Source organism: Camelus dromedarius, chromosome 8 (assembly GCF_036321535.1).
Source record: "Camelus dromedarius isolate mCamDro1 chromosome 8, mCamDro1.pat, whole genome shotgun sequence".
Classification (NCBI taxonomy): domain Eukaryota; kingdom Metazoa; phylum Chordata; class Mammalia; order Artiodactyla; family Camelidae; genus Camelus; species Camelus dromedarius.
Window position 1 is genome coordinate 60,436,534 of NC_087443.1, and position 26,886 is coordinate 60,463,419.

Here is a 26,886-nt window from a genome sequence, read left to right on the forward strand (position 1 = left end):
GTTCTAGGTCTATTATTGAAGCTCAGTTCCTTTGGTATCATGACATCAAACCTGGGGTCTTGGTAAAGGTAAGACCTCAGGTGTATAATTAGATACTCCCCCACTTTCAGACAGTCTTTAGTTCACAGGTTAACTGTCAGCTTATTAGTCCTCATGTGAACACTTTTAAAGTCATGCTCCTTGCTTCTGCCTGCTAACTGGAATTTGTTTTTCTTCCCTTGGGTAACTTGTAATTAATTTTAAGGTAAAGTCTTGCTAGCACCTCCCAACTACACAGAGGCAGTAGGTCATCAATTTTGGGATTCGGTGGTGTTTATTAGTCCAGGTCAAAGTTCTATGATACTTGAGACACCTGGGATGTTAGTAAAAAGCCAGTTCCAGTTGCCTCTCCTGTCCAACCACTTAGCCCCAGTGGAAAGCTCCTCTTCATATGGAGTTCATTCCTTAGGAGACCCAGTCCCTTCCATTGGAGAATGTACTTGTAAGGCAGACAGAAAGAACATGCTCATACATAAAGATGTGAAGTTTCTCATAAATAAATCCTACTGCCTCTGGATCAGTGTGGGGTGGGTGCTTTGCCCCCATGAGATCTGGAATAGCAGGCCCAGTTAGCCCAGGAAGGTGGCATTCGAAAGAGAGGTGTGAGATGCTGTGTTGTAAGTAGTGTAGGAAAGACCATTCTTAAGGCATCATGGCATCTTTTCCTTGGACTCTCTAGGGCACGGTGCTGACCATAAAGCCATACGGGATACTGGTGAAGGTGAGCAAGCAAGTCAGAGGCCTGGTACCCCCTATGCACCTGGCTGACATCCTTATGAAGAATCCAGAGAAGAAGTACCACATTGGGGATGAAGTCAAGTGCCGGGTGAGCCTCCTGATGGGTCTTTGTTGGGGTTTTGGCCAGATGGGAAGAGAGCAGTGCTTCTCAGCTGGAGTTTCTGCATCTTTCCACAAAATGGCCACATATCGTCTGCAGGGCTGTGCCTGGCATTGGAAAGAGAAAACCAGGTTCCTGCCCTTTATAATTGTGTAGTATAATTGAGAGTTAAAATAACCATACATGAAGAGAGCAGGCCCACATGGTTTGGCGTAGGCTGTACGCTGTGGTCATATTTCACAAAGGGGAGGTGAGGGTAAGCTGGGGCGGTAAGAATCATTGATAATGATGATCAGTAGCAGCTATCAGGTATCATGTGCCAGTTGCTATGCTAGGCACGTAACATGCATTATTTCATTTAATCCTTAAAACAGCTCTGTAAAGGGAATACTGTTACCCTCATGTTGTAGGTGGGGAAATTAAAGCTTAGGAAAGCCAAGTATCTTGCCCAAGCTCACACAGCTAATAAATGGCAGAACCAGTTTTCAAATTGATCTCTATATGACAATAATGTCTTCTAGATTTCTGACAGAGGTGGGACATGAACTGGAAAGGAGGGTGGGTAGGATTTGGAAGGTTGAGGAGGAGGAATGGATTTGTCAGGCACAGAAATAGCCCCCAAAAAGCTACCAAAACTTGAGTGTTTCATGACAAAGACTTGGATCTTCAGAGAAGCTTCCTGAAGTTGTGAAGATTAAATGCGATAGTACATAGTAGTTAAGGCTGGGTATGTGCAGGCACTCAGAATGTTAGAATTTTCTTATTTTCATTTTATTTCATTATTGAGTCAGCAAAGGTATTGATTACTTATTGGTACAAAATTTCATGCTAGTGGGGTCAGGAGGTTGGAAATAGAGGAATTTCTCTGCCCTCAAGGAAATGACCTGAGGAATGAGAGGTGGTTGGATCTCTCAGTGTTAGTTTATAGCTAGCACACAACAGTATGGAGGTGGAAACTGGCTCAGTCATTCATTCTGTTAGACAAGATGCGGTGGGGAGAGCGCTAAGGCAGAGCAGAAGTAGCCGACACAGGACTCTGAGGGTGCATGGGATAATGAGTGTTGCCCTAGGCCCAGGAGGGAACTTAGGGGAGGAAGTACATTTGAGATAGAGATGAATGCTGCCTAGATTGTCACTCAGCAGGAAGCAGGGAGGCTTTGTGGCTGAGATTATTCTCAGAGGGGAAGAGATAGCAGGTTCTTAGGGACTGACTATGGCCTTTGGTCTTGAGGGGGTCAGGGACTCTCTTGATAGCAGATAACTTGATGATGGCCAATATCCTTCCCTAGGTTTTACTTTGTAACCCTGAAGCCAAGAAGCTGATAATGACCCTGAAGAAGACCCTGGTTGAATCCAAACTGCCTGCCATTACCTGCTATGCTGATGCCAAGCCTGGGCTGCAGACACATGGCTTTATCCTCAGGGTCAAGGACTATGGCTGCATTGTGAAATTCTACAATGATGTGCAGGGACTGGTGCCCAAGCATGAGCTCAGTGCCGAGTATGTCCCTGACCCAGAGAGTGTCTTTTACACTGGCCAGGTAACCCTTTCCCTAGACAGGCTCCTACCCTTGGAGACCCCATGAACACAGATTTGGTGTAGGGGGTCTACTTTTTAAGGGATGTGGAAAGAGAGAGCGTGGGGCCTAGTGGACCTGAGCCAGCTAAATGGAGGAGGTGGGAACAGAACAGAGAGAAACCCTCAACAGGGTTCAGTGGAAGCTGGAAACAACAGACATCAGGCCCTCAACCTGGAAGAAATTAGTCTTTACCTACAATGCGCTGGTGTCCGTCCTATCACAAATTATTCTGAGGCCACTGTCACCACAAGGGGGTGCTGCCATAAAACTAGTGAGTCTGGGTCTGTCTAGGAATAATAATTTTTTAAAACTGGGGGTTGTACCAAAAAAAATTTATTCATGTCTTTTTTTTTCACCCTAAAAACTGACTTGTGGGGGTTCTATGTAGCCCTCAGTACGTTTCTTTTCACTGCCTTCTGATCTGATCCGGGGTCTTGGTGGATCACCCAGGGCCTCTGCGGCACTTGTTGGGGGCAGCTCTCTCCAGGGCCTGGAAGGCCTGCTGGGGGCAGTTGGCCAAGCAGGTGTGGTTTCTCACCAGGTGGTGAAGGTTGTGGTGCTGAGCTGTGAGCCATCCAAAGAGAGGATGCTCTTGTCATTTAAGCTGTCAAGTGATCCAAAGAAAGAGTGTGCGGGACACAGTCAGAAAAAAAGAAGAGCCATTAACACCGGGCAGGTACCTGGACTTCTCCAGACGAGTTATTTTAGTTACTTGTCACTAAACACATAGGGTGCCCCTGACACAGTGGGTCCTGGAACCCATGGAGTGGAAAGATCAAAGGAGCTAGATATGGCTGTGTGTCAGAGCAAATGGAAGGAAAGAGAGGTTCTGTTACAATGTGGCGTGTCAGCGGTGTACTGCTGCCCTCTGTCCTCTCTGGTCCCTAGGGCCGGAATGCAAGGTTGTCTTTCCTTTGGGACCCAGTGAAGGGACTTGGGAGAGGAGTGATGTGAGCCCACAGATGGGTCCTACTGTGCTTGTGGGTGTGTGTGCCTGCTGGGTCTTTGGGGGTGGTGGGGTGGTGGGTGGAAGGAAGCTGCTTCTCTGATTGTGACCTCTCAGTCTTCCCTGGTGCTGGAATTTGATGCTTCTGATCTCTACCTGACCTATAAGAGGTTGCTCTCTGCTGAAGACAAGTACTATTTTTTGTCTTTCTCTTCCCTGGATAGTTGGTGGATGTGAAGGTTTTAGAGAAGGCCAAAGATGGGCTGAAGGTGGCTGTCCTGCCCCACAACATCCCTGCCTTCCTCCCTACGCCTCATCTGTCAGACCACGTTGCCAATGGCCCACTGTTGTATCACTGGCTCCAGGCGGGCGACACCCTTCACAGAGTCCTGTGTCTGAGCGAGCATCACGAACATGTTGTATCCTTTCCTGGGATCTGGGAGTCATGGAATTTGGGGAACCGTGGGCCCTAGGGGGATAGGGAACTCCAGGTCAGGCTCTGCTCTTAGTTGGAAACTCCATGGAGAGGAAACTGGCCGTCTGAATTCAGAAATACCTCCGTAGTACCAGTCCAGTGGCCACGCCTGCACTTTGCCTCTGTTCCCCTGGGTGGGGAAGCAGAGCAGGGTCAGGGCCCTGCAGGCAGATGCCGGTGGTCAGGGCAGAGTGGGAGTCCAGGGTGTTGGGGAGAGGCCCTGTGGCACGCCAGGGCCCGCAGGACACTCCCAGCGGTGCATCCGGCTGTCTCGGGGTGCTCAGTGCTCACCCCTTGAGTTAGAACAGTTAGGAAGGTAACTGCTGTCCTCCTTTCTCCCCTCCCCTTCCCCACTGGTGTACAGGTCTCAGAATATTCCCTTCGGTCTTAGTGTGGGCGCTTAGAAGGAAGACACTGCCTCCTTTCTCACAGAGTGTAAAATAAAATCTCAGAGAAGATAGGAGAGGAGGCAGGGTTGATTAGTGTGAAGATGGAGGCAGTGATACACAACTGTATCATGGCCAAGGCAGCTGCCACACCACAGGGATGAGCCATTCTCTGTAGTAATCTGGAGATGAGCTAATGAGGAACGGAATAAAACAGTGATTCCCAAACTTCAGTGTGCGTCAGAATCACCTGGAGGGCTTGGGCAGCACAGCTGGCCCAGCCCCACCCCAGTGTCTGATTCAGTAGGTCTGGGTGGTGCTAAAGGATATGCTGCACTAGCTGGTTCCAGGTGACGCTGCTGCTGGTTGGCCCACTTAGAATCACTGTAAAGAGGGTGTAGAGTGGAGAAAGGGGACGGGAGAGGTGGACAGTTCATTTGCGCTTTCTGGAACATTCCTTGATGAAGTGCCACTAGCTCCTTTGCAGGAAGCCAGCTTTGGTCTCTGCAGTAGAGGGTGGCCAGGATCCCAAGAGCTTCTCAGAAATCCATCCCGGAATGCTGCTCATTGGTTTTGTGAAGAGCATCAAGGACTACGGTGTGTTCGTCCAGTTCCCCTCAGGTCTTAGTGGACTGGCCCCCAAGGCTGTAAGTTCAGCTCCCTGCACAAGGGCCTTTGAGGGGAGACAGCAGGGCCACGGAACCTGAGGGTTGGTGGGAAAGAGCAGGATACTTTAATCTCTTGAAAGATTTCCAGGGATGTGACATAAAGGCGCCTGACTGGCAGGGAGTAGAGCTGAGATTCAGTCCACCCTCTTGCCCAGCCTTGTGTCCTGGCTCAGAGCTGTGTCCTGGAGGAAAGGGCGCCTTTTCTATGTCACGCTACAGCTTTGGGTAGGTCATTGGATGGCAGGCTTTTTGACCAGAAAAGATCCTAGCAATCTCATAGTTGAACCCCCTCCCAGGCCTGCTGAATCAGCTGAGACCCAGAGTGGGGAGGAGTCTCACCAAAGCCAGCGTACAACAGTGGTGAGCAAAGGGCTCATCCCTCATTCCTGCCACACAATTCATAAATATGTCTTCCCTTCTGAAGGTGTGTTCCCCTGATGTTTCGCCTGCGCAAATCTCATTTGCATCCCCTGCCAGAACAGTTTTTAAAATGGGTGCGGTGGGGAGGGCCCCAGAAACATGCATAGTGAGGGGAAGAGGGTTGCCATTGGGTGCTCGACAGCTCCGTGGCCCTCTGGCTTGCAACTATTGTGTCTTCTCGGCTGGGTGGCCTTAGAAGGCGGTGGTGTTGGCAGCCAGGGTCTCTCCTGTGTTTTTATGGAAGGGGAGCTGAGCTGTGCTCAGAGAGGGCTTGGGGAACTTCATAGGTTCCATCCCCCTCGGCCTACACCTCTTTCTGGGTGTGTTAAGTGCATTGTCTTATAGAGACGTTCTTTCTTTTTTTTATTTTTGTTCACTCTTTCCTTTAGATCATGAGTGACAAGTTTGTGACCTCCACAAGTGACCACTTTGTCGAGGGGCAGACGGTGGTGGCGAAGGTGACCAATGTGGACGAGGAGAAGCAGCGGATGCTGCTGTCACTGCGGCTGTCGGACTGCACCCTGGGGGACCTGGCCACCACCAGCCTCCTCCTCCTGACGCAGTGCCTGGAGGAGCGGCAGGGTGTCCGTAGCCTCATGAGCAACCGAGGTGGGGGCAGGAGGGCAGAGGATGAGGGTCGGGGGTGGGGAGTGTGCATCCTCAGTTATGCCTGTCTGTTCCAGTGAGTTTTGGGGCTTCCTGAACATTAAAAAAAAATTGTTAAACTTTTTTTTAATGGGAGTATGGCTTTTATAAAGGGCACACATCTTTTAAGGTGCAGCTCAGTAAATGTTTATAAAATGAACCTCCCTGTTAAACTCCCACCCAGATTGAGATAAAAGATCATTACCAGTATCCCAGAAGGTCCCTTGTGCTCCCTCCCAGTCCAGAATGAAAATTTTCCTAAGTTCTATGGCTTCAGGTTTGCATTTGTTGTGAATCCATTCACCTCTTCACTTTTTGTTCCTGTATTCATCGACTATGGAGTGGATGAGAAAATGAAACAGGGACCTGCTGGATTTCCTGAGGGGTGATTAGTCTGACCCTCCTGAGATTTGAACCATTGTGTGGGATTGTTAGAACGCTGATGGCATTTGGGAGTCAGAAGCTTGAGAGGGTAGATTCCAAACAGAAAGAACAAAAATTCTGAAACCAAGGGGAAGCGTGTGTTTCTGACGTTTGTTGGCTATTTTCACGAATTATGGCCAGGTGGGATTAGCAAGAGGCATAAGTCTCTGCCTGTGGTAGGAGTTTTAATGGATACCACACATTTTTACCAAAAGCGATTTTACCCTCACAGTGGTTCCAACACTCCGCATTGGAAATGTCCTCCACGTAGCAGCATGTTTCCAAAGGGAAAGAGTGGTGAGTGTTGTCTCATCTTGCTAATCCCTGTTTCCTGTGGTCTCTGGCAGACTCTGTGTTGATCCAGACGCTGGCCGAGATGACTCCAGGGATGCTCCTTGACTTAGAGGTTCAGGAGGTGTTGGAAGATGGCTCTGTGCTGTTCAGTGAGGGCCCAGTGCCCGGCCTGGTGCTGAGGGCCAGCAGGTATCATCGGGCAGGTGAGTGCTTCTGTCTCACCCATCGTGGTTGGTGGGGGAACCCTTTGCCCATTGCTTCCTCTCTTGGGTACAGAATTTCCAAATACATAGGCTAGATAAGCTGATTTAGCAGAAAGTTTTGGCATGCTTTGCTTGTGTGGACGCAAATCAAGACAACAGCATACTAAAGAAGGTTTAGGTATGCATCTCTTTATTGTTATAATTGGGTAAATCTAGATTTTTATGTATCAGGTTGCATAAATTACTGCATACCTGACCTTGACTTACGGAGCTAGACGTTTGACCCACATAGACCCAGGACACAGGTCGTCCTCTTTTCTTTTTTCTATCTAAGGGGTGCAGGGCTGTTGGAGAGATACTATTTCCCTTCCCTCCTGCTCCAGGAGGGTGATCACATTGTGTTTGGTTCTGCACTGCAGGGCAGGAGGTGGAATCTGGGCAGAAAAAGAAGGTTGTAATCTTAAACATTGACATGTTGAAGTTGGAAGTACATGTTTCTCTCTGCCATGATTTGGTGAATAGAAAAGCTAAAAAGGTAAGCTTGCTAATAGATGACTTCTATTCCCATGGTTTCAAAGGCATCATACACCCCTTCAACCCCACACCCTCTGTAGAGGCCTGTAGATAGGGTAACTGACTGTAGGCCTGGATTTATCCGGCTCATTCCAGTGTACACATCTCGTCCTGGGGTGGTTGTTAATAGTGGTGACTTTCACTCTGGTTCAGGGGTAAATCATGTGCATGCGGTCATTAGGGCCAAGCAGGGACTGTAGTTGAGAGAAGTGGGTGGGGCGGCTAGGGAGCGGTGGCAGCAGGATGCCGCTGGACTGAGGGCTGCCCGCCCTGCCCCGGAGGAGCAGAGACTTCACTCCATCTGACTGTTGCCACATCAGAACATCTGGGTGTAGTGTTGTTAAGTCTTTGGTTTTTAAGAGCAGGCAGAATTTGAATTTTTTGAATCGGAAATGAAGGTGGGAAATGTTAGAAACTATGATTTTAAAAAAAAAAAAAAAGTATGTGTGAACAAACAAAACATGTGTATGGGTAGTTCTGACCTCCGGGCTGCTCATCTGTGTCCTATTCACTTTGTGTGGGAAGGGAATGGGTTCAAGGGAAATCTCAAAATAATGAGTGGAATTTTTCTCTGGGTAATGTACGTATTTTGTCATTGTTTAAAGTACTTATTAAGCTTCTAATTTCATAAGGTATGCTACAGAGAATTATATAGGTGTAATCCTTAACCTCTGGTTGCTTATAGTTTTAAGACTTTGAGAGACAACAGAAATAGAGAACAGTATTTACCCCTCACTAAGCTTTGTAGCAGGCCCCTATTCCATTTTATCATCCAGGTGAAGCTGGTGCATGTAGGGCCGTGAGCACAGTCTGGATGTTGGGGAGACAGGCTAAATGCCTTGTGCACAGTAAGCTCCCAGTAATGACTCTGCTGAATGACTGGGGATGAATAAATTGGGTGAACTGCTGTAGGACTAAGAGGATCAGGAGCCACAGTGTCTTAAAGTTGGAGAACCGTTAGAGGTCGCCTGACTTTACATCAGTCACTAAAATAACTTTTAAAGTTCTCATTTCACTAGTTCTAGGATAGGACCTAGGAATCTGAATTCAAAACAGAAGTTAACTCCAGGAGATTCTGATGTGGTGCCCTGAGTGTAGCCAAGTCATCTCAGTGTACAGGAGGGGAAAGCTGGGTCAAGGGAGTGAAGGCTAGTTTGTTACAGCTCAGGTTAGCCTTGGGTCCCTGGGACTCAGAGGGTTTCCCCAGTCCCACCCTGCCCGGTGGGTGACAAACGAGTGCTTGTGCTCTATAAGAAGCAGGGACAGTGGGTTTTCTGTTTTCCAGCTGAAGAAAGGCAGTGAGCACCAGGCGATCGTGCAGCACTTGGAGGAGTCCTTTGCTGTTGCCTCCTTGGTAGAGACTGGCCACCTAGCAGCTTTCTCCCTGACCTCTCACCTCAATGACACCTTCCACTTTGACTCAGAAAAGTTGCAGGTGGGACAGGGTGTCTCTTTAACCCTCGAGACCACAGAACCGGGAGTGACCGGTCTTCTTTTGGCCGTTGAGGGGCCAGCTGCTAAGAGGACCATGAGAAAGACCCGGAAGGACTCTGAGACAGTCGACGAGGATGAGGAAGTGGATCCAGCTCTGATTGTAGGGACTATAAAGAAGCACACCCTGTCCATTGGGGACGTGGTCACAGGGACTGTCAAGTCCATTAAGCCCACCCATGTGGTTGTGACCCTGGAAGATGGCATCATCGGCTGTATCCACGCCTCCCACATTCTCGATGATGTTCCAGTGGGGACAGCTCCTACCTCCAAGCTGAAAGTTGGGAAAAAGATCACTGCCCGAGTGATTGGCGGGAGAGACATGAAGACATTCAAGTATGGAGGCTTTGGGGGTGGACTGCCTTTGAGGGGAGGTTGCTGTAATCATGAAGGAAGGAATTGGAACCGAGGCAGTTTCCAAAAAGTTGCATATAAATGAGACTTTCTTTTAGTTAACCAAAACATTCAGAAAATCCTTTTGTGTGTCTTTGTTTTTTAATAGTGTATAATGTAGTGATTAAGAGCAATGATTTAGAGTCAGACCTGGGTTTGGATTCCGGATTTGAATTTTGGACTCAAAATTACGTGACTGAGTTAAGTAGTTACTCAACTTTCTGAATTTTATTTTCCTAGTTTGTAAAGTGAGAGTAATGATAGTGACTAGCTCGCTGGGCCATTGTAAAGATTGAAAGAAAGAATATCTAGCATGTAATGTGCCTAGTGGGGTGTCTGACACATAGTTATTGCTCAGTATGTATCAGCAGTTACTGTAATTCATCCTCCACTGCATACTTTAGTTACACTCATTTAGTTTAAATCTAGTTACGTTATTGGAGTAAAAATACTTGCTGTAAGAAAAGCAAAAAAAGAATTCAAAGCCTCGCCAATAATTTGCATATTCATTTCAGTAACTAACTGTGGGATCTTCACTTAAGTCACTTATTCTCCTTGGACCTCAGTTTTCTTATTTTTAGAGTGGAAGACTTGGAGTATGTAGTCTATAAAGAAAATTCTTTTCAGGGTTTAATGTGATCAGTGAGCCTAAAAAGATCAAATGAGCCAGCTTCTTAACATTTACTGCAGAGGATGAGAATGGAAACCCTCAGGCCTGACACGTTACCGGTGGGTGGTGTGGCTTGGTTTGGTGGGGAGTTAGAAATTTTGGTCTCCAAGTTACAGTGTTACAGAGAATAAGAGAAGTGGTTTGAACCCTATTTGTCTTTCCAGGTTTCTCCCAATAAGTCATCCCAGATTTATTCGAACCATCCCGGAGCTGAGTGTCCGGCCAAGGTGAGAACTCCAGCAGCACGTTCTCGTGGTGAGGACAGTGGGCTTTGGAGTCAGGAGCTGAGTTGTCAGCACGGTGATGGTGACTTGCTTTGCCTCTGTCTGTCCAGGTTGTCTTATTTCTCTAGTAGGGATGTTTGGCTCTCATGGGGCTACTTAGTGGGATTATATGGAAATTAATGTAAGGTCTGTATTCAGGGTTTAAGTATCAATTTAAAGGCTGATTGTAGTTCTGTTTGTTGGCATGTAACAAAAAGAAACATTTTTGCTTTCAACCCAGTTTTCTAGAACTCAGTATTTTTCTAACACAGTGTAGCCAAGGATGCCTGTTTGAATGAAGATTACTGCTTGCTGACAGAAGTTTTAGGCCATACTCTAGTGAATTCTGCAGAGGGGTGTTCCACAAGGGGTTCTGGGTGGACTAGTAGAACTGATAGTTCCATGTAGCAGTGAGTCCAACTTGTCTGGGATCATTTTTTTCAGAGGATCTTAAGCATTTTGACCCATGGGCTTATCTGCTTCTACTTCCCCCATTTATAAACAAAAAACAAACAAAAGAAACCCCAGCCTCTCAGAGTTGTTAGGCCATCAGTGAATGAAGCTGGATACACATGACTGTGCACGTGTCTCTGCATGGTCAGCCCCGGTACCGATCCAGGTTGTAGGTCTTCTGTGCCAAGGGCTGTTACGGAAGGACCTTGTAATTATGTCTTAAGGACCTTTCTGAGGATAAAGTTTGGTCAGTGTCCTGAAAGGGTCAGGATACAAGTGGAATATTTGAGAAGGCTTGTGTCTGAGGTCTGGCAATACTCCTGGAAGCTTGATTCTAAATGCTAACTGCACTCTTGGGACTTCACAGAGAGCCTGTTAGTTCCAGAATAATGAGATTTGGTGGATGCACACATTCTTATTTATTTAATCTGTGGTTTCCATATTCTTGTAGATATGATTGTGTCCCTGTGTTATAAAAACAAGGCACCTCCTTGTATTCCTTGTTTTAGTCTGTAGTGTCTTCACCTCTGAGGTGTGAGGTCTTGTTTAACTTACGGTTGAGGTCAAGTCGTTTATTCACGCTAAGGGTGGGTATCTCACATTAATGAATATTGCAAGGGTGAGTCGGTGAACATTGTGCGACAACTCCCTGCGATCCTCATTAGCTACCCCTGCTGTTGGCTCACCCTCCTGTCTTGGGAGACTGATGTGAGCCAGAGTGGTGATACCTGACTGTGGCAGTGTGGGCCACGCCAGGAAACGAGTACATTCACAAATGAGAGATGGAGAGTTGTAACAACAGACAGACAGATGGACAAGTAAAGTGATGGCACATCTTCCACCTCTTCCATGCACCTGTGTTGTATTGTTAATTATTCTTTTAATCAAAGCCCCTGAGAAACAGTACAAACATAATCGTATTATTGCCATATTTTTCAAATGCTTTGTGTTTTAAAATAACGTACTTTGAAGTCAAGAGAAAAAAATATTTAATCAATCGATGGTGTTGACTCACTGAAGAGATGTAGTCCTATTTTTGTTCTCCCTTTGTATATGGAGACCTTGTGCACAGAGAGAATGTTGTGTGTCCTAGAGATCAGTTCAGGGTTGATGAGGTCACCCAAGCTAGATAAGATGCTCCCTCATCAGTTCCTCCTTTGGACAGGCAGGAGTTAGGAGAGCAGAGCAGTTCAGGAGTCTTTAGGTGGATCTCTGGGATTCCTTCTGGTCAGTGAGTTTTTTCTTAGCATTGATCAGTTATGCTCACCCTTCTTTTTCTTGTGGCTATTCTCTTTAGAGAGGCAGTTTAAAGTCATTTTGAGGAAAAAAAAAAAAAAAGGATGACACATACTCGATGTGTGTGTGTGTTTTAGTTTTATTTTTTTTTAGCTTAAACAACAGGTGTCTATTTTCTCACTGTTTTGGAGGCTGTCAGTCTGAGCTCCAAGGTACCAGCAGGGTTTGTTCTGCTGAGGCCTCTCTCCTTGGCTTGCACATGGCTGTCTTCTCCCAGTGTCTTCCAGTGCTCTTCCCTTTGGAAGTATCTGTGTTCTGATCTCCTCTTTTAAAAAAAAATTTTATCGTGGTAAAAGCACAACATAGATTTGCCCTTTTAACAGTTTTTAAGCATACGTTATGGTATTGTTACCTATATCCATGTTGTTATGTAATAGATCTCTAGCACTTTCTCATCTTGCTTGACTGGAACTCTGTCTAGACCCACTGAGCAACTCTTTGTTTCCCCTCCCCTGACCGAGCCTCTGGCAGTCATCATTCTACTTTCTGTTTCTTTGAGTTTGGTTACTTTAGATACCTCATGTAAGTGGAGTCATGCACAGTCCTTCTGTGACAGGCTTATTTCACTTAGTATAATGTCCTCAACGTGCATCCATGTAGTAGCATGTGGCAGGATTTCCTTCTTTTTTAAGGCTGAGTAGTATTCCATTGTATGTATGTGCATTGTCTTTATCCATTCATCCATCATGGACATTTAGGTTGCTTCCACATCTTGGCTACTGTGATTAGTGCTGCACTGAATGTGGGTATACAGATAGCTTTTTGATATCCTATTTACAATTATTATTATTTTTTTTTTAATTTTTATTGAGGGGGTAATTAGGTTTACTTATTAATTTTTAGAGGAGATACTGGAATTGAACCCAGGACCTCGTGCATGCTAAGCATGTGCTCTACCACCGAGCTGTACCCTGCCCCTTCAATTATTTTTGATATATACCCAGAAGTGGGAGTATTGAATCATATGGTAGTTTTTTGAGGAACTTCCCTAATGTTCTCCATAGTAGCTACACTCATTTTACAGTCCTACCAACAGTGTACAAGGAAGGTTCGCTTTTTCCCACATCCTCACCAAAACTTACTTTCTGTTTGATAAGGGCCATCCTTACAGATACGAGTTTAATATCTCACTGTGGTTTTGATTTGTGTTTCCCTGATTATTAGTGATGTTGTGCACCTTTTCCTATGCTTCTTAGACATTTGTGTGTCTTCTTTGGAGAAATGTCTGCTCAAGTTCTGTTTTTCCATCGGGTTATTTGTTTTTTTGTTATTGAGTTGTAGCCTAATTCCTTATAAGGCCACCAGTCAGTCTGGATTAAGGCGCATCCTAATGACCTCATTTTAATTTAATTGCCTCTTTAAATTCCATATCTCCAAATAGTCACATTCTGAGGTATTAGGGGTTATTTACTTCAACATTATAGGGTGGGTGGGGGACACAGTTCAGCCCATCACAGAGGCATTCTGGTATCAGCTATTGAATCAATAAATTTTTTTATCCTAACTATGTAAGCATTATAGATAATGAATGTAAATTGTCTATTAGACTGCCAGGCAGAGAAGTGTTCCCTTCCCAGGCTTCTCTCTCTGCCCCCAAAGGATGAATTCTCCATTATCCGACGTATATCTAGCTCTGGCTTCTGTACTTTAGTTATATATACAGATATATATGAACTTTTACATATATGTATCTCTACAAAAATTATTGTGTGCTTTTTTCAAATTTTACAGAAATAGTAACTTTCTGCAAGTCTGCAACTTTTTTTCACTCAAAATTTTAAGATCATTCATTTTTGTGCCTAGAGTTAAAATAGTAATCCATCCTGTGAATGTGCCAAACTCTGTATTCTCAAACTGATGGAGGACATTTAGGATTGTTTCCAATTTTTTTTCTTTTATAAACAATGCCACAGTGAACATCCTTAAACTTGTTCCATTGTGCATCCATGTGAGGATTTCTCTAGGATGGAATTACTGGGTCATAAGACATGTGTATTTCAACTTCACTAGTGAGAATCCTGTGTTTCTATATTCACCAGTACTTGCTATTATTATATGTTACAGTTTTACTAGTGTTACTTGTACCATTTTATTGGTGAGTTCTGTTTTGTTTTAGAAATTTGAATTGGTAAGCAGGGCTGGGTTGGAATGATGGGAATTCTTTGATTCCTTCGAAGTGATTTGTGGACTGATAACTCTCAGACCACATCCCTTGTTGCTTTTCTGAGAAGAAAAAGAGAATCAAGTGATAATGACACGGTAGCCTAGGGGACCGAGCCCTAGATTTTTGAGTCAGAACTCTGACTTCAGCTCCTGGGCCAGTAGCATAAAATGAGTTTAATAACATCTATTTTACCTAACCCTATTTTCAAACACGGGAGAGTTGTCACATTCAATGAGAGATGATTTGTGAAAGCAGTTCTGCAAACTGTAAAGCAGTAGCTAAAATACTGAAAGAAAGAAGTAGAACAATTTTGTTCTGAAAACTTATGAAGATTATTGTTGGCTACCTACTTTACGACTTGTTCATACCTGAATGAGTGAGTTGGAAAGGATTAGCGTTCATGCAGGTATTGTGAACATTCATTCATTCCCCTTTATGGATGTGTGCGTGGTTGTGCTTGTGTTAGGGGCATCCTGTACAACTAATCCATGGCTGCTTGGGGGAGATGGTTTCAAGCTGGAAGCTGACCCAAAGGTTGGTTTACTGTTTCCATCATCTTTCTGCGCACAGTGAGCTGGAGAAGGATGGCCACACTGCTCTCAACACTCACTCTGTTAGCCCCTTGGAGAAGATTAAACAGTACCAGGCTGGTCAGACCGTGACTTGCTTCTTAAAGAAGGTGAGTAGTGCATGCCCTGCAATGCGGTGCCATCCTTCTTACAGAAGAAAAGGGGGAGAAACTGTCAATGACTGTTAGCTCTAGGCTTTGATTCTGTTTGTTACCACGCTGGTTTGTGGGAGACAATAGAAAGCCTCCACTCCTAGAAAACTCTGAGTCTCATCAAGGAGCTAAATTGATGGCTTACGAAACAGCTAGCAAGCAATTCACATTTCCACATGTTTATACATTAATTGTACAAAATGGAAAGATTATACAGCAAGATTTTAAATCTAGTACATCATTTTAACTAATGTAAGATTCAAATTTCAGTGTCCACAAGTAAAGTTTTATCAGAACACACACACACACATTCACACACACAATAAAAACAGAAATATTTTATTTTATAATAAAGTATTGGAGTTTAGATTCTTGCCTTTTGTAAAGTTCAGGTACAGTGCAAAACAGTATGTAATTTGGTGCCAGATTGTATGTTCTAACCCCAAGTGGGCAGGAGTTGACTAAAGGGAAAGAGACCATAAGAACTGTACGAGGTGGAATACATCAGAGAGAAGGTTGGTCTGGGCTTGATCTTGAGGGATAAATCCTCTTCACTACTGCCAGATTCTTCCTCCATAAGCATCTGTCTATGTTCGTGGTGCTTGATCTCTTTACTTACCTATTGTCTATAGACATTCATAAACCCAAGATGCCTTAGAGTGGATTTAAGGCTCTTTATAATCTGACCTCACGAATCTGGTGTACCAGTCACGCTGAAACCCTCCTCTATCTTTTTCCCTTCTTGTCTTTATTTCTACACTTGGGTGCCCTGTATTCCTATGCCTACAGCCCTTCAAGGACCAGCACAGAAAACCCTCCCTCCTTACTAGTTTTCCCATATAGTCCCCGAGTGTATTGTACTCCTGCATGCTGCTTGCTTCTCTAGTTATGTGCATTTGACTTATTCTTTGCAGACTGTAATTCTTTGAAGGCAGGGCCTGGCTTTTATTTATCCCTGTCATGCCATATGCGTAGTGGCTGCTTGATAAATGTTTTGTTGAGTTGACTTGAAAATTGGGGTATATATTTAGGGCAGAACACTGTGTCAACAGTGAAATCAAAATTGATTTAGAAATAAGATATTAGTCCTTGAAGATGGTTAACAATCACTGGGCACAACTGAACTTGGAGGAGGCAACAGAGGTCAGTGGGATTGGTCCTACTGCTTGAGGACATCTCTGAGGTCCTTTTTGCTCTTAATCAGCTGAGGCACTGGGAGGAATACATGTTCTGCTGGGCTCACAAAGGCTCTGAGCTAGACTCTGAGTGAAGCCTGCAAGAACTGGAGGTTGGGCAGGGGCAATGGGATGTAGGAGTGGGCTCCTGTTTCTTGGGAAAATGTAGGATTAGGGCCCTTTCAGCCCTATGATTTTAGGAGAGTCTTTTAATGAAGGGAAAAGAAGAGATGCTTGTATCTGCCCTTTTCCATTTCTCCCCCTATTTTTTTCCCCCAGTACAATGTGGTTAAGAAATGGCTTGAGGTGGAGATTGCTCCAGACATCAGAGGGAGAATTCCGTTGTTGCTCACTTCTCTTAGCTTCAAGGTCAGTGTGCCTGAGATCCCTGGAGAGGAAACGCCAGCTCCCTGAGCTTGATTCAGTATCTGGTGTATGCTTACAGTGGTTACAGGGAACCGTGTGCTTGTTCAGGGACTGGTTTGGGAGATACTTCAGTATGCAGACTTAAATGCTGTGGTTGTGACCTTTCCTCAAACATTAGAGGAATTTTGTCCTTTCAGGTTCTGAAACATCCAGATAAGAAGTTCCGGATTGGCCAGGCCCTGAAGGCCACTGTGGTTGGCCCAGATTCCTCCAAGGCCTTCTTGTGTCTCTCACTCATAGGTGTGGTACTGAAATGGGACCTGGTCGAGGAAGGGAGTGGGTAGAAAGGAGCGGGAAGGGCTCTTCGGCCATTGACCAGGGTGAAGGATGCCTGCAGTATTGGAGTTGAGTCCTCAGAAAACCTAGTGTGGTGGGTGGGTGTGTTCTTGGAACAGTTTTTCCCTCGGGGCTTTGCTCTGTGGCCTGTGTCCGAGTCCCCTTTACCTACATAGTTGATCTTCTTAGGTCTCTCTGAACGGGTTGTCCACCACATGGCCCTGGGATTCCTGATCACGTGACATGGTGATCTGGGTCTGTGCGATCCTTCTGGTCCACTCAGCCCAGACACCCCAAGTCTGGTGCTTCCACCTCCCCTGGCCTGTGATTGGCCAGCATCCCAGCCTCTTTCTTGGCTCATTTCCCCTTCCATGAATCTGGTTCATTCTCCTGCCAGGTCCTCACAAGCTTGAGAAAGGGGAAGTGGCCATGGGCCGAGTAGTGAAGGTGACTCCCAAGGAGGGGCTGACCGTCTCCTTCCCCTTCGGGAAGATCGGAAGAGTCAGTATATTTCATGTGAGTGACTCCTACTCAGAGACGCCCCTGGAAGACTTTACCCCACAGAAGATTGTCAGGTAGGCTGAGTGTTCTTCTTCTTTTCAGCTATCTGTGGGACTGGTGTATTTTTTGTTTTTACGATGTAATATGTGATTTTCTACCAGAAAGCAATTGTATTTAAAATAAATAGAAAATGAAAATTTCTCTTACTCCTCTCTTTCTCCACTACTTTTTGCCATTGTGTACTTTGATCTCTGCTTTCAAGACTTTAACATACATAGGTAATTTTTCCTTGTGTAAGAGTAGAATTTTGTTTTATATACTGTTTTGCAGCTTGCTTTTTTTCTCAGAGCAGTTTGTTGTGGGCTCTTTCTTTTCCCATGCTAGTCTGTTTAAGTCAACCTTGTTCTTTTACCTTATTTTTTTACATTTTTTTTTAGTATTCTATCATGTGCTTTGGGTTTTTTTGGTTTATTTCTTATTTTTTATTGAGGTATAGTCAGTTTACAATGTGTCAGTTTCTGGTGTACAGCACAATTCTTCAGTCATACGTGAATATACATATATTCATTTTCATATTCTTTTTCACCATAAGCTACTACAAGATACTGAATATATTTCCATGTGCTATACAGAATAAACTTGTTTATCTATTTTATATATGCTAGTCAGTATGTTTTGTTTTTTTAATCACAGTTTATTTAAATAATTCTGTTGATGGATAATAATGTTGAAGTAAATATCTTCACACATATGTTTAGATACTAGTGCAAGTATATCTGTGAAATAAATTCCTAGAAGTAAAAGTGATGGGTTAAACAGTGTTACACATTTTGCCAAAATACCTTCCAAAAGGACTGTGCTGATTTTTATCTCCATTAACAATTAGCAAATGTGACTATTCATTTCTCTCACCCCTGTCAACACTGGATAGTCTTCATTTTTATCTTTGCCATTGAATAGGCTAAAATTGATCTCTCATTTTGAGTTGCATTTCTCATACTGGTCATTTTTCAAGTTTATCGGCTCTTTATATTTGTTCTGAGCTTTAGTTGGCCAAGTTGCTTCCTCATTTTTATATTAAAGCGTCCATCTTCTTAATTAAAAAAATTGATCTGTAGGTGTTGTCTATAAAAGGGTAGCAGTAAACTTTCACAGTTGGGGTTGCTTTGTTTATGAACTATTTCAGATGCACACAAATGAACCTACGTCAGAGTTTTAAAACCATTTGATAGCCTGAATAAACTAACATTGAAGAGGTAGATTTCAGCATGGTACAATACAGCCTTTCTGAGAATCAGAGTTAGCCAGCAGTGGAGCAGATGCCTTCAGGAGGCAGTGACTGGAGAGTAGTCATCTCTCTTTCCCATCTCGAGTGTCCCAGTCACCAGCACCTGCCTAAATTCTCAACGACTTATCAGAGCTAACCTGCACAAAAATGCCCAGGGCCTAGGAGGGGAAAAAGAATGAGTCAGAGAGAAATCCAGGATCATCTCCCCTTTGTCTCCTGGAGGCTTACAAAATGCAAGTGTGATTTTGTAGCAAAATATTTTTAAAAATACATTTATTATAGTTAAACGTATGAGTAACATTCATTTGTAGTTCCTTCATCTGTCAAATGTGGATAATAAGTTAATTGCCTAAAGGCAGACAGTCCCTCCAGGTCCTTTCCTACTTTAAGGGCTGTGATACCCTGGTAGAAAAGGCAGACGCCTGTCACGGGGAGAGTTTGGACTGTATTGCTGCTGAGATCCCTTCTGCTGATAAGATTCTATACTTTACCACTTCGGGCTGCTACTTGCCGTGTTAGATGAAATGAGTTTGGAAACCCACCCAAAGAGTAAACCCTCCCCAAAGCCTCCCGTGCTCAGGCCTCACTGATGGGCCTCCTGTGAACTGCTGCTGTGAATCTGCAGTGGTACCAGGCTGTCCCCTGTCACAGTTTCCTATGGTGAGTCTGTCTCCACTGAGATTGGACCCTCCCAGCCGCTGACACAAGCTGGTCCCGTCTCCTAAGTACTCACCGCAAGGCTGTATGGGCCTCCAGAGGGCTTACATCTCCTTTTGTCCTCCCGGCACCTTCCTTGGGTAAGAAGAGCAGGTAGTGTTATTTTGACTAAACAGACTAGTAAACTCAGGCCCAGAGAGGGGACTTGTCCCGAGTGTCTCGGCAGGGTTCAGCAGGGTGAAGAACAGAGCCCTCACTTCCTTCCGCCTGTCACTCAGCCTTGTGGAGAAGAAGCCGAGGCTCTCTCCCATCTCCCAAGGTGCTGGCTCAGCGTTTCCTTCTCTTCTGCTCTCATTCCAGGTGTTACGTCCTGTCCACCACGGGTCCTGAGTTGACTTTGTCGCTGCGATCGTCCAGGTGGGTGTCTGTGTCATTGGGACAAGAATTAGGGGGAGAAGCCCAGGACTGAGGAGGGGCTACGTGGACCTGACACAGAGCTTTGGGCCTCCCAGCTTGCTTCTCTGCTCACACCTTATGCCCTGCCCTGTTGTTACCAGAAAAGCTGAGGACACTCAGATTGTAGACGATTGCTCAGGCTTTCGTTTCCCAGGGAAAGTTTCAGACATCCAGAGTGGTGTTCGAGGTTGCCAGATGGCGGCCCTGCTAAGGGGAGGTGATTTAGTCCCCAGTTCCGCAGTAGGGGTGAGTGTGCTGAGAAGAGGATTGGCCCAAGGTCCTGATTTGAAACGGATGTTTATGAGACCAGAGCTTTAGGTCTGACCTCCCTCTGGTTTGCTCAGCCGCTTGCTATTACCGTTAAAGCCAGTGCACTGACACATCCCTGGCTGATAGGACTTCAGGAGAGAGCAGGGCTGGGCTCTGAAGGTGATGCCCTTCTGACAGGTCCAGAGTCATATTCTTGCCAACCGTGATGATCACAGATGAGTTGGGGGTGAGGGTGGGGAAAAGGGGTTAGAGGTACGTGTATAAGTCTCTTATTCCTTTAGGACGAACCCGGAGACGAAAAGCAAAATAGCAGACCCTGAGATTAACTCCATCCAGGACATTGAGAAAGGGCAGCTCCTGAGGGGCTACGTGAAGGCCGTCCAGCCGTCCGGTGTGCTCCTCAGGTGTGTGAGGTAGAGCCCGGGGAGCGGGCCAGTGCTGAGGGCCTCCTGGGGCCTGTCCTGGTCTGTGGCCCTTGCTTCCCCCCTCATTGTCTCTGGAGGGAATGTGATGGGAGGAGCGGCTGAGTTCCCACCAGTGTTTTATGTTCCAAGTTTCTGTATACTTTAAAAAAAGTTTTGAACTCTTCTTGTTTGGTATTTTGGACAAAGAATGTAGCATGTCCGTGGTCATGATTTGTACATGTTCCATGAAATCACAGTGTTCACAGCCACCAGCTGTCACACCTTTCCCTGCTGTAATTATGCATCCGCATTTTCTTCTTGTCTTTCTCGCAGCTTGTGATTTGTACATTGTGATGCTCTGATACAGGGTGAAAATATCTGTTGGTCACATCTTCATTATGCTCAATAGCTTTTCCAGTTTACAAAGCCCTCTTTATTTTATTGAATGCCAGGAACCTTGCATCTGTCGTAAATCCGTCACACTTTGGGTCTCTAGGAGAGGGGAAGTGCTCGGCTTGGCTGGGACTCTGTTGTTGTATTTATAACCACAGGACCCTTGTCTCTGTCTCCTGTCAGCCTCGGTCCCTCAGTTACGGGTTTGGCCCAGTACCCGCACGTGTCCCAGTACAGCCCAGCCAAGAGTGCCCTGTATGACAAACACCTCCCCGAAGGGAAGCTGCTCACAGCCAAGGTCCTAAGGTAGATGCCTACCCTCCTTCTCCCACCCCTTTCTCTGGGAGCCCTGGGAGGAGATTTAGAGGTAAACTTTAAACATAATGGCTTAGGTACTGGTGAGTACAGTAATCAGATAAATCCCTCAGCTCCTAAAGACAGATGTGGAGGCTTTTCTCTGCACAGGCACCTGTTGTTGGGGATGGAGGGGGGAAGGGGCAGCACAGCTGCCCTGTGCATGTTTCTACTAAGCATGGTACAGTGTGCAACTGAATGGATTCCAAGGCAGAAAACTGTAGGCTGCTTGCTGTGCCTGTTGTCCTGTTATGTTGTCTTCATTGTCCACTCCCCGCCCCTGTCTCCCCTTCATAGCGTGAACCACCGGGGGAACCTGGTAGAGCTGTCATTCCTCCCCCGCGACACTGGGAAGCCGGACGTGTTTCCTGCCTCCCTAGGACTGCCCCTCCGAAAGCAGGAGGAGAGGGAAACAGGGGCAGAGGAGAGAGACCACAGAGGAGAAGAAGAGAAGGGGAAAAGGAAGAGTCTGAAGAGGAAGGAGAAGAGTAATACCCAGGGCCTGGAGGAGGTGCAGCTGCCCAGCAAGGAGAAGAAGGTGCCCCAGAAACCGCAGGCAAAGAAGCCGGGCAAGCGGCCACACCCGGAGTCTGGAAGTGAGCAGGTGCGTCCCTTGGGAGGTGGCCTCCCCTCACCTGGAAGGGAGAGCCTCTTAGAAGCCGGCAGGCAGCTGCCTGGCCTCAGCCTCTGGGACCGAGGGCGGCGTGAGCTGCTGCTGGGCGCTGGGTGCTGCCAGGAGGTGCGGGAGGGCACTGCCCTGGGGCTTGGCGGGCGCTCTCAGGGGCAAGAAGCATGGCTCTCCCCGCCTGTCACCCTAGGAACAAGTGAACAAGAAGCAAAAGAAAGCTGCTCCATCTGAGGAGGATGACAGTGGTGTCGAAGTGTATTACCGGGAAGGGGAAGAGGAGATGGAGGAGACGAGTGTGCTGCCCAAGGTGAGGGGCGGCGCTGAGCTGGGGAGTAAGGGCCGGTCTGGGAGGGACATCCTGGGTCTCCTGCTTGAGGGCCGAGCTGTCTTCAGCACCATCTCTTGTCTTCGTTTTCTGTGCAATGTGAAAAGATGCGGTGACGAGCTTCCTCAGCTAGTCCTCAGACTCCTGAGGACAGGGCCCCTGTTTGACCTATTAGGTGGGCTGCCAAAGTCAGTTCTATTCAACATGTATTGGGTGGAGCTGAATTCAGTTAGTGGGGCGGGCAGAGAAAAGGCAGCTTAGCTTTTCTGAGCCTATGTCCCCTGAGACATGAGGACAGTACTGCTGGAACTGAGGACAGTGTGGAAGGGCTTCCCAGACTTCAGGTGTAACCTCCCTGCCACCCTCAGATCACATCATACCTCTGTCTTAGCTCTGTTGCTGCTTTATACATCGACATAAGTATGTATGTGCACATAAAGTTTTTAACAATTATTACTTAAGTTCACTTATTTACAAAAAAAGCTTTTATGTCATTACTATAAAGAAGCCTAGCCTGGCCATGGCGGGGGAGTGTCTGGGGAGCAGGGGGTGGCATGAACCCAGTGCTTTCCTCATGTGTACCTGTGACCCTCCAGAAGAAGCACCCCAGGCCAGCAGAAGCACCCCGGCTGCAGCTGTCCTCTGGCTTCGTTTGGGACGTGAGGCTGGACTCTCTGACCCCGGCCTTGCCACCTCACAGGGAGAGCTCAGACAGCGAGGAGGAAGAGAAGCCAGAGCAAGCCACGGTATCATATTTTCCAGGGCCCTGTCCTTTTTTCAGGGACCCTTGACACCAGTCTCCTGTGCTGTGTCCTGGCCTGGGTGGGGCAGGTTGGGGCCATCTCGGGCTGGGAGTGTTTATAGACTCGTGGACTGCCCTGCCAGTTCTTAGCTTTCACCGCTGACCTGCCCAGGGTCTAAGGATCAGGTCACTCACTCACTGTTGTGCCTTCCATAGCAGAAGAAAAGCAAGAAGGAAAGGGAGCTGGAGAAGCAGAAGGCGGAGAAAGAGCTGGCCCGCATAGAGGAGGCGCTGATGGACCCTGGGCGACAGCCGGAGTCGGCGGATGACTTTGACCGACTTGTACTAAGCTCCCCCAACAGCTCCATCCTGTGGGTGCAGTACATGGCCTTCCACCTGCAGGCCACGGAGATCGAGAAGGCCCGGGCTGTGGCCGAGAGGGCACTCAAGACCATCTCCTTCAGGTTCCTGCTTCATTCCCCTGCTCTGGGCCGAGTCTCCCCTGCCGCCTCTCGGCCATTTTCTCCTTGGCAGGCTTGCGGCGGTTTAGGTTTCTGCCACCGGGGCCCCTTGGGTTCACTGGCTTTCTCTCAGAGGTGTGCCGTCTGTGAAATAGATCTGCTCATTTATATTTTATAGTCCTCATCACTGAAATAGCCAAGGTTGACAGTTAAACGAGTCCCTGCACCTCAGTTAGGTGCCCCACTTGGAGCAGAAGTAGAAGAGAGGAAATAGCTCTCCACGTACCTGGGCGAAAACCCTGCCAGTGGCCATTTTCCAGGCATAGGGTAGAGCAGGTTTCCTGAAGGCTAGAGAACAGCCATGGCTCCCCTCTGCATCGTTCCCTTAGTTCAGAGACTCAGACCGCAGATTCTGCTCTGTCCAGCCCAGAGCTCGGGCCAGTTTGAGATTTGGTCAGCTTCCTTCCTGGGAGTGGAGGCAGAACTAGGGGTGCCCTAGACCCCACAGTTGGGGGTCCTGCTTCTGTGTGAGCTGCAGTGGGGACAGGGCCCCTCAGTGCCAGCACTTGGGGGGTGGGAGCTGAGGACATGGGTGGAGCCTGGGGAGGAGGGATGGGAGTAGGGGGCTTGCAGGGCTGAGGTGATGGTGCTGACTGCTCTCCCTCCAGAGAGGAGCAGGAGAAGCTGAACGTGTGGGTGGCACTGCTGAACCTGGAGAACATGTACGGCTCCCAGGAGTCCCTGACCAAGGTCTTCGAGCGGGCCGTGCAGTACAATGAGCCACTGAAGGTCTTTCTCCACCTGGCTGACATCTACACCAAGTCAGAGAAATTCCAGGTAGGAGGCTAGGCCAGGTGGCCCACCACCAGACAGTCCTCAGCCTCTCAGAAACTAGCTCCTGGGCGTCCCGGGGGCAGCAGGGAAGTCTCTGGGGAGAACCCCGGCCTCTGGGTCCAGACTTGTCCCAGGCTGGCTCCATGATGTCTGGGCCCAACGTGCTCATCTTCCAAGTAGGAGAAGTCGTGTCCCCCACCTCTGTGTTAGGGACATGGGGCCGACTGAAGGGGCAGCGGCCCCCTGTGTGTATCGCTCGGCTGCTGGTGGGTGTCGTAGATAGCAGGCCACATAGCCCCTTAGCCCCTCTCCGCCTCTCCTCCATGCCCTCGTCACTCTCACCTTCTCAAGGTGCAGGATTAGGAGGGAGGCTCTCCGTCCTATTAGGCCTCCTCGTGAGTTCTCCTTACCTCTGAGAGCCTGCCCTCTCCCCTCACATATCTGGAATTGGGCCCAGAGAGTGACTGGCGTCTGTGAGCCCAGGTCTAGCTTCTGACAAGCGTAGGTGCCCACTGCCTCCTCTGTCATACCACCCTCTCCTCAGCTTGCCCCGTCTTTCCCACAGGAAGCTGGTGAACTCTACAACCGGATGCTGAAGCGTTTCCGGCAGGAGAAAGCTGTCTGGATCAAATACGGTGCCTTTCTTCTGCGGAGAGGCCAAGCTGGAGCCAGTCACCGTGTGATGCAGCGAGCCCTCGAGTGCCTGCCCAAGAAAGAGCGTGAGTGCTCGTGCCCACCCACCTGCCCAGGGCCTGCACACTGTGGGCTCTCGGATCTGGGCAGAGGGGTCGGGAAAGCCTTGTGGAGGGTACAGCTATCTCTCTGTTCATTGTACACTCATGGACATAGCGCGTGTTGCAGTTCAAATGCTAAACTTTGAAGATAGAGGAATGAAAGATAATTAACACTGATTCTGTTGCCCCTGCCTGCCCTGCGGCCCACCCCCTATTCCTCTTCTGGACTCAGAGAGTAGAATGTCTGCCATGGGAGTCATAGATCAATGCCTGTCTGTGTATTTGGCCCTAATGTGCCTCCTGTCATCACTTAGGTCTTAGGACCCAAGGGCAGGGAGTCCGGGGTCAGACTCTGTCCCTGCACAGTGTGTTGTGATAAGGCTGTCTGTGCGTGTCTGAGCTGTCCTCTCCCCACAGACGTGGATGTGATTGCCAAGTTTGCCCAGCTTGAGTTCCAGCTGGGGGATGCAGAGCGGGCCAAAGCCATTTTCGAGAATACACTGAGCACCTACCCAAAGCGCACGGATGTCTGGTCGGTCTACATTGACATGATCATCAAGCATGGCAGCCAGAAGGAAGTCCGGTGAGAGGGGAGGGCGGGCTGAGGCTGAATTCCTTGCGGGGGGGTGGGGGGTGGGTTGGGGCATCGCCCACGAGGAGGAGTTTTAGCTCCACGGCAGCTCCCAGCACCCCAGCTATCTTACTCTGTCTGGGAAAACAGCTTTGACATGATACAACAAGTCCAATGGCAGTCACCTTTCCACTTCTTTTGCTGCCTCAGGGGCCAGCCTCAAGTCTGTATATGGAACCTTGGGTGGAGGTAGGCTGGCCCCTGGCCTGGGAGTCAGGAGACTCCTAATTAGCACTGAGCCTGGCTGTCACTGTAGATAGCGTTCACAGGCATGAGCTCACTGTTGTCCTTCAGTGCCCCCGAGGCAGGGAGGATTAGAGGCGGGTGGACTGAGGTCCCTAAAGAACAAGTGCCTTGCCCAAGCCTACCAGGACTTTTCTCACGGATCCATACCTCACTGAGTGTCCCTCCTGATAGCTTTGTCCTGATTCACTATGTGACTTCAGGCCGTTAAGTCCTTTAACAGCTCTGGGCATCTGCTTCTCTAGAAAGTGAGGGTGATGTTCTCTGTCTGTGGACGTGATGGGAGTTTATAACAGGAATAAAAATAAAAGTAGAAGTGAGAGTGCTGGATAACCGGGGGCCTGGCTCTGGGGCCTGAGAGCAAGTGGATGAAGGCTGGCCAGGAATTGTGTGGCCAGGGACCAAGAGGCAAACGCTGCCCTGCTCTCTCTCCCAGGGACATCTTTGAGCGGGTCATTCACCTGAGCCTGGCCCCCAAGCGAATGAAATTCTTCTTCAAGCGCTACCTGGACTACGAGAAGCAACACGGCACCGAGAAGGACGTGCAGGCAGTAAAGGCTAAGGCCCTGGAATACGTGGAGGCTAAGAGCTCCGTGTTGGAGGACTAGTGCCCAGCTGGCTCCCAGGGCCGCAGGCAGCAGTGGGCTGGCCCAGCTGACCCTCAGGCACCTGGGCAGTTGAAAAACTGTGCTGCCTGAGGATTCTATTTAAGTGCTGCTTTTTCTGCAGCGCCCTTGGGGTAACCCTGTCCAGAAAAAAAGAATCTAAGATTTCTTATAATTCCTTTTTACTTGTTTTAAGAACCAGTTTATTTCATCATTTTTCTAGGGCTGCTCAGTGGTTGTAGGCAGCAGGGTTCTGGGCTTCCAGAAAAGCTGAGAGTCTCTCCTTCGTGGGAGGTCCCCAGGGAGCAGGATGGAGGGCTGACTCCCGACAACCCTGTGGTCGGGATCCCCCTTTGGCCCTGGCAGGCCCCGGTCCAGCCAGAAGAGGTCAGCAGGGTCCAGGGAGTGGATCGTGGGGTCTCTGGGCATCCAGCCTCAGCACAGCTAATACCTTGCACCCTTTTGTAAAGGCCATGAGGCTGGGGCGGGAGGACAAAGGCAGAGCCCAGCAGGGAGAATTAGGGAATCTGGCTGCCTGGGCT

At 47.7% G+C, this 26,886-nt stretch overlaps 1 protein-coding gene across 3 annotated transcripts in view; it reads left to right on the forward strand.

Annotated features, from left to right (window-relative positions):
• Window positions 1-26,529, forward strand: part of PDCD11 (programmed cell death 11) — a 40,682-nt gene extending 14,153 nt beyond the window's left edge. The window contains exons 11-36 of one of the 3 annotated variants that reach the window (XM_031461684.2): window positions 8-68; window positions 719-865; window positions 2,167-2,418; window positions 2,999-3,133; window positions 3,628-3,822; window positions 4,741-4,911; window positions 5,742-5,961; window positions 6,768-6,917; window positions 7,337-7,452; window positions 8,776-9,317; window positions 10,209-10,271; window positions 14,791-14,899; window positions 16,396-16,485; window positions 16,680-16,782; window positions 17,216-17,393; window positions 19,625-19,681; window positions 20,272-20,394; window positions 20,971-21,093; window positions 21,439-21,745; window positions 21,960-22,076; window positions 22,691-22,840; window positions 23,053-23,300; window positions 23,966-24,134; window positions 24,697-24,850; window positions 25,283-25,448; window positions 26,176-26,529. In XM_031461684.2, coding sequence (XP_031317544.2) covers window positions 8-68; window positions 719-865; window positions 2,167-2,418; window positions 2,999-3,133; window positions 3,628-3,822; window positions 4,741-4,911; window positions 5,742-5,961; window positions 6,768-6,917; window positions 7,337-7,452; window positions 8,776-9,317; window positions 10,209-10,271; window positions 14,791-14,899; window positions 16,396-16,485; window positions 16,680-16,782; window positions 17,216-17,393; window positions 19,625-19,681; window positions 20,272-20,394; window positions 20,971-21,093; window positions 21,439-21,745; window positions 21,960-22,076; window positions 22,691-22,840; window positions 23,053-23,300; window positions 23,966-24,134; window positions 24,697-24,850; window positions 25,283-25,448; window positions 26,176-26,347 — 4,318 coding nt within the window. In that variant the 3' untranslated portion in view covers window positions 26,348-26,529. The remainder of the gene's footprint in view (window positions 1-7; window positions 69-718; window positions 866-2,166; window positions 2,419-2,998; window positions 3,134-3,627; window positions 3,823-4,740; window positions 4,912-5,741; window positions 5,962-6,767; window positions 6,918-7,336; window positions 7,453-8,775; window positions 9,318-10,208; window positions 10,272-14,790; window positions 14,900-16,395; window positions 16,486-16,679; window positions 16,783-17,215; window positions 17,394-19,624; window positions 19,682-20,271; window positions 20,395-20,970; window positions 21,094-21,438; window positions 21,746-21,959; window positions 22,077-22,690; window positions 22,841-23,052; window positions 23,301-23,965; window positions 24,135-24,696; window positions 24,851-25,282; window positions 25,449-26,175) is intronic. The other 2 variants (XM_031461685.2, XM_064488376.1) reach the window with 2 other exon arrangements.
• Window positions 26,530-26,886: the final 357 nt, after the last annotated feature.